Genomic DNA, 14,060 nt, shown 5'->3' on the forward strand with positions numbered 1-14,060 from the left:
GAAAAGAAGCTCCTTGGAACTTGTGCAAAATGTTTTTTAAATATGAACCCCATTTTCAGAATATGTATAAAGGTTAAAAAGGAGTGAATTTTAAGGGTGTAACAAAAAATAATATTTGCTCTCCTGGTTTCTGAATTTCTCAGTTAGGTTGTCACATGTGCAACTTAGAAATAGTTATAATCTACTGAAACTGGATTCTGAAATTTGCAACCTGCTAAAACTAACTTGGGTTTGACTGTTTGCAGCTATGATTTTTAAGTGACAGGCCAAGTCAGCAGCTAAACATTGCAACTGTACTCCAGACCCAGATTTATATAGATCTATATGTATCTATCTGTAATATATTAAAAGTCTTGCATGTAGCACACACTTCCAATAAGAGGAACATATATTTGCTGTCACGCTTCAACCATCGTACTTTGTTGAATCGCTCTAAGTAAAATGGCAGCAAGTCATAATTGGAAAAAGTAGGAAGCATATAAATCATATGCGATGAAAGTGGCTAAGAGAAACTTCTGAGGATTGATGACAGCAACTATTGAGGTGAAACTACATATTAACGGTTTCAGGCAAGGTCAATCTAACCTGCCTATCCACAGTATTCCCATGGTGCATTTCTACTAACCCTGAATCCCATTTAATTCCTTCCTGAAACTCATTCAGGTTTCTTGTTCTAATATCTATACCCATAATCCAGATGATCTGTTTTACTGACACTGGTTGAGGGATATATATTGGCCATGAATAGTAACATAGGATCTTTTACATTCACCGAAGAGTCTCATTATAAAGACAGCACCTTTGACAGTGCACATTCTCTCAATACTTCACTGAAATGTCAGCCTGTATTATGTGCTCAGGACTCTGGAGTAGAACTTGAACCAATGACCCCCTGATTCAAAGACGAGAGTTTTTTTTTCATACATTCTTGGGTTGTGGACATCACCAGCATTTATTGCCCATCCCTATTGGCCTTGGGAAGGTGGTGGTGAGCCGCTGCCTTGAAATGTTGCAGTCCATATGGTGTAGGTACACCCACAGTGCTGTTAGGGAGGGAGTTCCAGGATTTTGAGCCAGTGATAATGAAGGAACGGTGATATTGTTCCAAGTCAGGATGGTGTGTGACTTGAGGAGAACTTGCAGGTGGTGATGTTCCCATGCATCTGCTGCTCTTGTCCTCTAGAAGATAGAGGTGGTGGGTTTGGAAGGTGCTGTCGGAGTACCCTTCGTGAGTTGCTGCAGTGCATCTTGTAGATGGTGCACACTGCTGCCACTGTGGTGGTGGAGGGAGTGAATATTTAAGGTGGTGGATGGGGTCATTGATCATGTGGGCTGTTTTGTCTTGGGTGATGTCAAGCTTCGAGTGTTGTTGAAGCTGCGCTCATCAGGCAAGTGGAGAGAATTCCATCACACTCCTGACTTGTGCCAATTAGATGGTGGATAGGGAGTCAGGAGATGAGTTACTCACCACAGAATTCCCAGCCTCTGACCTGCTCTTGTAGCCACTGTATTTATATGGATGGTGCAGTTAATTTTCTGGTCATTGTAACCCCAGGATATTGATGGTGGGGGATTCAGCAATGGTAATGCCATTGAATGGCATGGGGAGATGGTTGGGGTATCTCTAGTTGGAGATGGTCATTGCCTGCACTTGTGTAGCTCGAATGTCACTTGTCACTTATCAGCCCAAGCCTGAATGTTGTTTAGGTCTGGCTACATGCTGGCATGGACTGCTTCAGTACCTGAGAAGTTGCGAATGGTACTGAACATTATGCAATCATCAGCAAACATCCCCACTTCTGACCTTATTTTGGAGGGAAGGATGATGAAGCTGAAGATGGTTGGGCCTAGGACACTACCCTGAAGAACTCCTGCAGTGAGATCCTGGGGCTGAGATGATTGGCCTCCAACAACCACAACCATTTTTCTTTCTGCTATGTATGACTTTAACCCATGAAGTGAGAGTTTCCCCCTGAATCCCATTGGCTTCAATTTTTCTAGGACTGCTTGATGCCACACTCGATCAAATGCTGCCCTTATGTCAAGGGCAATCACACTCACCTCATCTCTGGAATTCAGTCTTCTGTCCATGTTTGGATCAAGGCTGTAATGAGATCTGGAGCGGAGTGGCCCTGGCAGAACCCAAACTGACCATCGGTGAGCAGGTTGTTGCTGTGTATGTGCCACTTGATAGCACTGTTAACGACAGCTTCCACCACCTTTCTGATGTTTAAGAATAGACTGATAGGACTACCACTAAGCCGATGCTGATAGAGGATTGGTTAACAGACAGGAAGCAGACAGTGAGCATAAATGGGGAATTTTCAAGTTGGTAGGCAATGAATAGTGGGGTGCCGCAAGGATCAGTTCTGGGGCCTCAGCTATTTACACTCTATATTAGTGTCTTGAATGAAGAGACGGAGAGTAATGTATCTAAGTTTGCTGATGATACAAAGCTTGTGGAAAGGTAAGCTGCTGGGAGGGTGTGGAGAGGCTGCAAAGAGATATAGAAAGGTTATGTGAGTGGGCAACACGATGGCAAATGGAGTATAATGTAGGGAAGTGTGAAGTTGTTCACTTTGGTCATAAAAATAGAAAAGCAAAATATTTTTTAAAAGGTGTGAAACTGGCAAGTATTGCTGTTCAGAGAGACTTGGGGATACTCGTACAAGGAGCGCACAAAGTTAACATGCAGACGCACACAGCAATTAGAAAGGCAAATGGCACGTTGGCCTTTATTGCAAGGGGATTGGAGTACAGGAATAAAGAAGTCTTACTAAAATTGTATAGTGCTTTGATGACACCGCACTGGAATACTGTGTGCAGCTTTGGTCTCCACATTTAAGAAAGGATATACTTGCACTGGAGGCAGTGCGGCGAAGATTTACTAGATTGGTCCCTGGGATGAGGGGGTTGTCCTATGATGAGAGGCTGAGTAAATTGGGCCTATATTCTCTGGAGTTTAGAAGAATTAGAGGCGATCTAATTGACACATATAAGATTCTGAAAGGGCTTGATAGGGTAGAAGCTGAGAGATTATTCCCGCTGGTTAGGGAATCTAGAACACAGGGACATAGTCTCAGGATAAGGCGTCAATCATTCAGGACTGAGATGAGGAGAAATTGCTTCACTCAAAAGGTTATGAATCTTTGGAATTCTCTACCCCAGAGGGTTGTGGATGCTCCATCATTGAGTACATTTAAGGCTGGGATAGATAGATTTTTGGTCTTGCAGGGAATCAAGGGATCTGGGGTGCGGGCAGGAAAGTGGAATTGAAGCCCAAGATCAGCCAGGATTGTATTGAATGGCGGAGCAGGCTTGATGAGCCATATGGTCTACTTCTGCTCCTGTTTCTTGTGTTTTTGTGATGCATGCATTTGTTGCAGACATGTCTCACTCCTAACTGCTGACAGATCAAAGGGTATGTTTGTGTATTGGTTATGTTGCTGGACTACTAATCCCGATTGAAAAATCTAGAAACTGTGTTCAAATCCCACATTGACACTTTGAGAATTTGAATGCAGTTGAAAAATCTGGAAATTAAAAACTAAATGAGTAAAAGTTATCATGAAGCTGTCTGTTTGTTGTATTAGGTTTACTAATATTCTTCAAGGAAGGAAACCTGCCATCCTTACCTGTTCTTCGCCTATTATGTAACTCCAGACCCACACTGACACGGTTGTCCCTATCTGCCCTCTTAAGTGAGTTACTCAGTTGTTTCGAACTGCCACCACATGGGATACAGCAGTCAACTAGTTTGTCAAGGCAACTAGAGAGGGGCAATAGTTATCATTTTTGCCAATGACGGCCACGTCCGGAGAATGAAAAAAATTATAGTTAAAGGAATAGATATAATTAGCAGTTTTCATAGAATAATGGAGAGAGCCACAGAATTTGATTCTTAAAGCACTGATTAAAAATCCCAAAGTAATCGTGTAATAAAAACAGAATTTGACTTAAACTGTCACTATAAATCAGTGACATTGATAATGCATAGTCTTCCATGTCATATCACCCCTATTGTTGTAAGACAGTGCATCATTTAGATCACAGGGAAGAATGTCATTGGAGACTCACTTATACATTTAGTACTGCAATACACTTGTCTTAGAACATAAGGTCAGATTGACTAAGGATATAAGAAATACGAGCAGGAGTAGACCATATGGCCTCTTGCGCCTGCTCTGCCATTCAGTTAGATCATGGCTGATCTTCAACCTCAACCCCATTTTCCAGCTCGATCCCCATATCCATCTCAACCTTGAATATACTCAGTGAATGAACATGCATAGCCCTCTGTGATAGAGAATTTTAAAAATTCACAACCCTTTGAGTGAAGAAATTTCTCCTCATTTCAGTCCTAAATGGCTGATCCGTTGTCCTGACAGTATTGTCACAGACCTGTAATTATTTTTCTCCTCTGATTAAAAAACAGTGTTTGTGCCTTTAAGACTCTTAAAAATGGTGCACCTTTAAGGGAGAGAAAGATTACTACCAATGCATCCATTATCTCTGCAGTCATCTCTTTTAGAACCCTAGGATATAGCCCATCAGGTCCAGGGGATTTGTTCACATTTCAGGCCCATTAATTTCCAAAGTACTTTTTTTTTTAAATGAATGTTAATTTCTTTAACAAAAACAGAAAATGCTGGAAATACTCAGCAGGTCAGACAGCATCTGTGGACAGAAAAAAACAGAGTTAATGTTTCAGGACCGTAACCTTTCATCAGAATCTATGGTACAAAGCCGAAAGAGTAAAGAAACAAAAGATGTATCTGGATGAGGTGCAAATGGCAGGATAGCAGCCATTCGATCACAAAGAAAAGGATTGAGAAAGTGAACACAAAAAATGAATAAAATTAAGGCAGAGGTTATGATCTAAAATTATTGAACTAAATGTTGAGTCCAGAAGGCTGTAAAGTGCCCAGTCAAAAGATGAGGTGCTGTTCCTCGAGCTTGTGTTGAACTTTATTGGAACACTGTAGCAGGCCAAGGACAGAAAGTTCAGAGTCGGAGTAAGGTGTAATGTTGAAATAACATGCAACAGGAAGCTCGGGGTTGTGCTTGCGGACTGAATGGAGTGGAGATGTTCCGCAAAGAGGTCACCCAGTCTGTGTTTGGTCTCCCCAGTGTAGAGGAGACCACATTGTGAGCAGTGAATACAGTATACTAAATTGACAAAAGTACAAGTTGCTTTACTTGGAAGGAGTGCTTGGGGCCCTGTATGGTGAGAAGGGAGGAGTTAAAAGGGCAGCTCTTGCATCTCCTGCATTTGCGTGGCGAGGTGCCATAGGAAAGGTGGGAGGTGTTTGGGGGGTAACTGAGGAATGGACCAGGGTGTCGTGGAGGGAACTGTCCCTTCGGAATGCTGAAAGGGGAGGGGAGGGGGTAGATGTGTTTGGTGGCATCACACTGGAGGTGGCAGGAATGGTGGAGGATGATCTGTTGAATATGGAGACTGGTGGGGTGGAAGGTGAGGACAAGGGGAAGCCTATTGTGGTTCTGGGAGGGAAGGGAAGGGATGAGAGCAGATGTACATGAAATAGATCGGACATGGTTGAGGACCCTGTCAACCATGGTGGTGGGGCGGTGTGGGGGGATCCTCAGTTGAGAAAAGGGAAGTCATATCGAAAGCGCTAGTATGAAAGGTTGCATTATCCAAACAGAAGAGACTGAGAAAGGGGGAGAATGAAATAGAGTCTTTGCAGGAAATGGGATGTGAGGAAGTGTAGTCCAGGTCGCTGTGGGAATCTGTGGACTTATAGTGAATATTGTTTGATAGCCTATCCCCAGAAATGGAGACCTAGAAGTCATGGAAGGGAGAGTCGGCGATGGACCATGTGAAGGTGGAAATAGAAACTAAGTCAATGAAATGTTCGAGTTCAGGGTGAGAGCAGGAAGCAGCACTGATAGTCATCAGTGTACCAGAAAAAACGGTGAGGAAGGGGGCCTGAGTAGGACTGAAACAAAGGATGTTTCACATAACTCACAAAAAAGCAGACATAGCTAGGACTCATGTGGGTACCCATAGTAACATATTTTGTTTGGAGAAAGTGAGTGTAGTTAAAGGAGAAGTTGTTGAATGTGAGAACAAGTTCAGCCAGGCGGAGGAAGAAATTCAAGGAAGAAACGGAGAGCCCTCAGACCGTCCTGGTGGGGGATGAAGATTGGACGTCCATGGTGAATAAAAGATGATGAGGCCAGGAAACTGTTGAAGTGACGGAGGGCGTCGGAAGAGTCACGGATGTAGGTGGGAAGAGACTGGAGTAAAAATAGTTGAGATAAGAAATCAGTTCAGCGTAGGAGGAACAGGCTGAAACAAATGGGTCTACCAGGGCAATCGTCTTAGTGGATTTTGGGAAGGATGTAGTAGCGGGCTGTACAGGATAGGGGAACTATAAGGTTGGAAGCCGTGGAGGAAAGATCTCCAGAGGAGATGAGGTCGGTGGCTGTTCTGGATCCATCCTGACGAAAGGTCACAGATCTGAAACATTAACTTTTTTTTATCTCCACAAATACTGCCTGACCTGCTGAGTATTTCCAGCATTTTCTGTTTTTGTTTCAGATTTCCAGCATCTGCAATATTTTGCTTTTGTATTAATTAATGTAAGCTCCTCACTCTCATTAGACCCTTAGTTCCCCAGTATTTCTGATGTTTTTCTGTCTTCTGTTGTAACAACACATATCATGCACAGAAGGAACCATGATGAAATTAACAATGAAATTGAAAAATTATCTTTTTGAGAAGAACATGGACACTTGTGCCACAGTCAAAATTGAGTAGCGGTCACGTGACCCCCTCCTGTACTGGAAATCACTAAATCTGTCGACAAGAATGGAATGCATTAATCTTGTCTGAAATAGCCTTTTGAAGTTGAAAATAGTACTATTGCATATTAATGAGTCCTGTCAACATGAATGAACTAACAAAGGATTCTGGAGACAGATGGGTTAACAGCACAAACCAAAATTGAATAGGTGTGAAATTGAACTGCGATAACAGAAGGGTCCCCATTCAAACATCAACTGATAGCTATAGTCTTCACATCCTCATCCATTGTGTGGTCACACCAGGGGAACGAGCCATGTGTCTCCTAACAGAAACTCTAATGTGATGAATTTTTACCTTAAAAAGGTAACCCTCTGGAGAGAGAGGGGGAGATCAAGCCAACACCTTCAGAAAGCAGTCAAGCCCTGCAGCTAATCCTACAGTTCAACTTGTTGCAGCAGAAAACCTAAAGTGACCGCAGCCTCCAGTCTGAAGTTTTAACCATCTACAACACCTCAACAAGTTCAAGACTATAAACACCTGGACAGGCCTTCACCTTTTAAAAAAGACTGTCCTCCTGAGAAAATACAACAGGTTTACCTAAACCATGAACAACTACCTCACTTTGATCTTTAAACTACTTATTATTTTTCTCTATCTAGGGTATGCATGTGAGCGAATGTGTGCATGGGTGAGGTTGCAGGAATTGTATAAAAAGATAATTTTTAACCTACAAGAAAACCTGTCATTTGTTTATTTGACCCTAAAAAAAACACTGAGGGACCAACTCATTTTTTTACAAAGTACGATTGAGGCCAGTTGGATGGTGATCAGTGGGACCCACACCCCTTTCCACCTGTCCATAACATACACAATATTTGTTTAAAGTCTCTGCAATTTCCTTATTCCCCATTGTGATTTCTCCTGTGTCAGCCTCTAAAGGACCCTTGTTTACTTGTGCTACTCTGTTTTTACATATGTACAGAAGCTTTTATAATTTGTTTTAATATTTATTGCTAGTTTACTCAAATATTCTGTTTTCTCCCTTTTAATTAATTCTTTAGTTATCGTTTGCTCATTTCTATAACTCCCAGATCATCAGGTTTACTGCTCTTCTTGGCAACATTAATTATAAGCGTCTTTTAGTCTAATGCTGTCCTTAATCTCTTCCATTAGCCACGGTTGGATCTCTTTTCCCATGGAGATTTTATTTCTCAATGGAACGTAGATTTGTTGAGAATTATGAAATGCTTCTTTAGATATTTTTCTGTGTCATCCCTTTAATCTAATTTCCCAATCTTCCTGAGCCACCAAGCCCCTCTCGCCTATGTAGTTGGCTTTGTTTAAGTTTAATGCTCTCGTTTTGGATTTAAGTACGTCATTCTCGAACTCAATGTGAAATTCTACCATTATAATCACTCTTCCCTGGAAGACCCTTACTATGAGATTACTAATTAACCCTATCTCATTACACTAGATAAGATCTAAAATAACCTGTTCCCTGGTTGGTTCCACAGTGTATTGCTGTAGAAAAATGCTTCAAATCCATTCCATGAACTCATTCTGCAAACTACTTTTGCCATTGTGATTTGTGCAGTTTATGTGAAGTTTAAGATCACTCATGATTATTGCATTATCTTTATTATAAGTTCCCCTTATTTCTTGATACTTTGTCCATCATCATAGCTACTGTTTGGGAGCCTATTGCTCCCATCATGTTTCTGCCATTTGTTATTTCTCATCTCCATCCATTCTGATAATACTTCCTGATCTTCTAGGACAAGATCTTCCCTCCACCCTTTTCCATTTTGTTTGTCTTTTCAAAATGTCAAGTACCCTCGAATATTTAGTTGCCAACCTTGGCAACCACATATCTGTAATGGATATCAGATCAAATTAATTTATCTGTATTGGTGCCATTAATTCATCTAGATATGAATGCTTTATGCATTCAGATAAAGAGTTTTTAATTTTAATGTATTACTACATTTCCCTGAGACTAACCTGAAACAGTTTGCAATGTTTGCTGCTAATTCACTGGCGTGGATAATAGTTGTTGCAAAGTAATGACTAGCACAAACAATTGTTTTCTTGACTTCTGCTGCCACGTTGAGTTGTTGCCTAAGTACACTGAGCGTGATGTAAGAACAGTGTACATCAGTTAATGGAACCCATGTTATGTTTTAGTTTTAGTTTTAGAGATACAGCGCTGAAACAGGCCCTTCGGCCCACCGTGTCTGTGCCGACCATCAACCACCCATTTATACTAATCCTACACTAATCCCATATTCCTACCACATCCCCACCTGTCCCTATATTTCCCTACCACCTACCTATACTAGGTGCAATCTATAATGGCCAATTAACCTATCAACCTGCAAGTCTTTGGCATGTTATTGAAAACCTATTTAAAGCAAATGTTTTTCTATGCCACAATACATGTCTGCACATTCATAGATACAAATATGTTATCATCAACAAATGCTGTTGCATAGAAAAATCAATTGCTTGCCACAATTATGTTCCCATAAGTGTCTCTTCCATTGCACTATTTACTTAAATGGTGAAATAAAACAAAACTGGAAGTTTGAGTCATTTACTCATGAACACTTACTCTTTGAGCAAGGAAATAACCTCGAAACTGTAGCGAAGCTGTAATCTTGCTCCTATTTAACTGTACAATCAATAGTTAAACCAAATGTTATTTGGTTTAAATTGTTCATTCAAAACTCGTAATGTTTTCAGTCAAATTTGACATTAAAGATCATCATCAAGCCCTCTTTTCCTTTATGATTAAAGTTATGCATAATGCCAATAATGTGCAACATGTCCTTGAACAAATTGAAAGCACTGATATAAAGGCAAGTTCTGTTTGGTTAAACTTGAATTCATCACTGGTAAGTCAGCATGTAGAATAATGCTTGGAACTCAAATGATATGAATGTCTCAATCATACACATTCAGGTTTTCTCAGTGCATGAAAAAAGTATTTTAATTAACAGATATGAAAGTTAGATGATGCATTCAGTACTATTTTAAGCAGTGTTTTTGATCAGTAGATGACTAAAGGTACAATTGGATTTCCACCACTTGTGTAGAGATTGATCTTTTTTAGATGTCTTACAACTGAAAGTACTCACTATTAAATGTTTCTGTTACAGAGAATGAACATCGGTTTGAGAGCATTTTTAGTAATTGCAGATAGTTTACAGCAGAAAGATGGTGAGCCTCCAATGCCAACAACAGGAGTTGTTCTTCCATCGGGTAATACACTGCGAGTGAAGAAAATCTTCCTGAACAAAACCCTCACAGATGAAGAAGCTAAAGTGATAGGTTTGTTTGTATGCTTGGAAGTTATTTTTGAATATATATGTTTTTTTGCATCCTAGTTGCATTATATTCAAATTGCAAAAATTATTTTTTTTACAAGAATACATTTTTTGTATTTTTCTCTGAGATATTCTCTGTTTCAACATTGTACACCATTGCCTTAAGTTAGCTGCTCTTGTCTCAAAATTAGTGCATGCCTTTTAGTTGCCCAATTCCTAAACAGTGAGCTGGAGAAATCTTTATCACCGTAAATGGCTTGTTAGATATGTTGTGTCCCCACATGGCCTTGTTGATATCAAAAAGCAGTAAAACAGTTTATCAGACTATTGCTTAAATTACCACATGGATTTATTAAATAATGAATAGATAAACAGTAACAAAGACAGTATTGGGGTCAAGTCCCTGTAGTTTTATTTATGATCCGGTGGAATTGTCCGATTGTGGAATTTAAGTTGTTAGTTACACCCAAATCCACTTACGCTTGTGTTTTCGTTGAACAGTTTATGCTAGGACAAAAATCACTTCACCCGAAGCAGCCCCCTTCCACAAAACTGACCGCATCTCCAGGTTAAAATAATGAGGTTGGCGACTTTCCGCCAATTGCGCCATTCAGTGGCGGTTGTTAGATTACTCTCTTTTGTTCGATGTTGCTATTCACACTTATGCATCAATAAATTATAATTAATTTAGATCAATAATCAGTGGTCCTAACTATAACAGCAGGGCACATGACAGTAAAAAGTTTGCAGAGAGAGAAAGTAGCATTCTTACCTTTTGATCTTCAGGCTCACTCTGAAGTAAAAAGCATTTTCGGTGGCTTTTGTAGGATCCCTCCCCAGCTACTTGAAGCCTGATTGGCTCTGTTCTCAAACTCAAACTCTCTGGCACTTTCTCCTCCTTTGGGCATCTCACTTTGTTCCACCCCTCTCACCGCTCTTTCAAAATCATCATTCTTTACCACCCTCCCAAGTACAATAAACATTTTTTACTGAGATGTCTTCACAGCTTTCCTCCCTCAGCCTCTGCACCGAATGACTTCTCATCCTTGGTGATTTCAACCTCCATCTCAACTCATCATGTTCTCTTATCCTCCCTAAATAGCTCCTTCCATGTAAACTCCCCAACCCATATCCACAGCCACCCCCTTGACCTTGTCATCTCACATGTCATGTTCGTGTCATTGTATCGATTACAGAAAAGGCCTTCGCTGATCACTTCCTTGTATCACTCACTACCCACATCCCTCTTCCACACCCCAACCCTATCTCCTTGTGCATCCGTCCCTGAAAAAAAAACTATCCCTCAATTCACTTACAGCTGCACTTTCAAAATCTCAACTTTCTAGCCTCTGGCCCTCCATTCGCCATAACATTTCTGCAGCCACTGATTTGCTCAACCATACTCTAACCTCCATCTTTGATGCCCTAGTCCCCAATAAAACCATTAATCTCTCGTACCCTGGCCTTTCCCTATGGTATAGCCTTCATCTCCACTCCCTTAAGTCCATGGGACGCAGACTTGACAAGATATGGCAGAAACTAGTTTAGCCATCCACTGCCAGTTCTGGCTGGACCATTTAAAACACTATCGGGTCCTGCTCTCACCTGCTAAAAATGCGCACTATTCCAGGATCATCCTGGAATGTAAAGATAATGCCCATTTTCTTTTCTCTACTGCAAGCCATCTTATTAAAACTCTCTCTCCTGTCCGCTCAACCCTCACTTCGAACATTTAAGTATGAAGAACTTCCTTGTCACTAAGATCAAGACCATCCAATCAGCTGCCTCTGCCGTGTCCCTCACTTCCACTAGCTCACCGGTCAAACTTTCTCTAATGCTTCCCCCTATCTTGCCCTGAACTCGCATCTTTCTTTGTTTCCCATCTCCCTTCATGCCCTTTCAGAACTCATCTGGTCTTTGGGACCCACTTCCTGCTGTCTCGATCCTATTCCCACTAAGCTGCTGATTATCCAACTTGTCCTCCTGGTTCCCATGTTAGCCGATATTTTAAATGGTTCTCGCTGTTCCAGTGTTGTTCCTGTCTCTAAATCTGTTGTCATCACCCTCTCGTCAACAAAAAAACAACCCTTGGTCCCACTGTCCTTGCAAACTACTGTCCTTTCTCCAACCTCCCTTTCCTCTCCAAAGTCCTTGAATGTGTTGTCATGTCCCAAATCTGTTCCCATTGTTACAACCAGGGTTTAATTTTAAACACGTGTTTTTAGCTCCCCCTTGGTGAATCCTTGTTCACCGCTTTTCAATTATAAGGCAAAGAAACCAGCACAAACAGGTTTTCTTAGGTTTAAAGAAGAAAAGTTGAAATTTAGTAAACTTAAACCTAAACTCTAATTCGGTTCACGCCTACGGATACACGACGCACCCACGCTAGCATGCGAACGCGATATACACATGCAGATAGAGACAAAGAAAACAGAGAAATAAAGTGGAAAAGTTTGAGGCAATATCTGAGGAAGTTTTTGTGTTACGGTTCTTTGAGCTCACTGTAGAGTCCTTGTTTGTAGGTAGATCTTGCTACTTGTTGGGGCCCAGTATTCTTCTTAAACCTTGTTCACAGTAGGGGACTTTTCTCTCTTGGGGTTCATGTGTCTTCAGTGGATTCAGAGGCTTGTGAGAAAGAGATGGGAGCAGGCAGACAGGAGAGAGATCTTCTCAGTCCAGGAACAAACAGACTTTCTGCCCAAATTGCTTGTACAAATTCAAAAAACTCAGGTTGCCCAGCAGGTTAGTCATGTGACTAGCTGGTTTGACCATGTCCATTTGTGTGTTTGGCCATCTTAGCAGTCAACCTGGAATGCGAGCTCCCCCACCTTCAACGTCTGGTGATTAAAAGTGTCAGGGAATGGCTTCTTTGTCCTTCCAAACACTGTCTGTTAATATGCAAAAGTCTTTCCAGCCACGGCTGATCTGTTTAACAAGTCCTTTCTTCACTCCAGTAACAGTTTAAAATCAATGTTCATGATGAAATTAATGTGCCTCATTCTTGGCAGGTGGTGGCCTAGCATGACACCATCTTTTTGGAACTCCATGTTTGACTTCTTCTAATCATGTTTCCGCCTCTGCCACAGTACCAAAACAGCTCTTACCAAAATCACAAATGACATTCTACGTAACTGTGACAAAGGTAAACTTACGCTCCCCATCCTTCTCGACCTATCTGCAACCTTTGACATGGTTGACCGCACCATCCTCCTCCACTGTCGTCCAACTGGGTGGAACTGCTCTCACCTGGTTCCATTCCTATCTATCTAATCGTAGCCAGAGAATCACTTGCAATGGCTTCTCTTCCTGTCGTCTCACTGTTACCTCTGGTGTCCCCGAAGGATCTATCCTTGGCCTCCTCCTATTTCTCATCTACATGCTGCCCCTCGGTGATGTCATCGAAAGCACAGCATTAGTTTTCACACGAATGCTGACGACTCTCAGCTCTACCGCACCACCACCACTCTTAACTCTTCTACTGTTGCTAAACTATCAGATTGCTTATCCAATGTCCAGTACTGGATGAGCAGAAATTTCCTCCAATTAAATATTGGGAAGACTGAAGCCATTGTTTTCAGTCCCTGCTCCAAACTCCATTCCTCAGATACTGACTCCATCCATCTCCCAGGCAGCAGTCTGAGATTAAGTCAGTCTGTTCATGACCTTTGTGTCACATTTGACCCAGAGATGAGCTTCTTACCTCATATTTGTGACATCACTGAGACTGCCTATTTCCACCCCTTCGCCCAACTTCACCCCTGCCTCATCTGATTTGCAGCTGAACCTCTCATTCATGCTTTCATTACCTCTAAACTTGACTGTTCCAATGTACTCCTGGCTGGTCTTCCACATTCTACCCTCTGCAGACTTGAGGTTATCCAAAACTCTGCTGCCTGTGTCTTAACTCACACCATGTCCCATTCGCCTATCATCTCTGTGCTCACTGAGCTACGTTAATTCCC

The 14,060-nt window shown here is 41.5% G+C and overlaps 1 protein-coding gene across 12 annotated transcripts in view; it reads left to right on the top strand.

Moving 5' to 3' along the window:
• fryl (furry homolog, like) overlaps positions 1-14,060 on the top strand; it is a 655,772-nt gene that overhangs the window by 372,365 nt on the left and 269,347 nt on the right. For all 12 annotated transcript variants that reach the window (XM_068035582.1, XM_068035639.1, XM_068035630.1 and 9 more), the window contains one exon: positions 9,931-10,102. In XM_068035582.1, coding sequence (XP_067891683.1) covers positions 9,931-10,102 — 172 coding nt within the window. The remainder of the gene's footprint in view (positions 1-9,930; positions 10,103-14,060) is intronic.

Source organism: Heterodontus francisci, chromosome 1 (genome assembly GCF_036365525.1).
Source record: "Heterodontus francisci isolate sHetFra1 chromosome 1, sHetFra1.hap1, whole genome shotgun sequence".
Taxonomy (NCBI): domain Eukaryota; kingdom Metazoa; phylum Chordata; class Chondrichthyes; order Heterodontiformes; family Heterodontidae; genus Heterodontus; species Heterodontus francisci.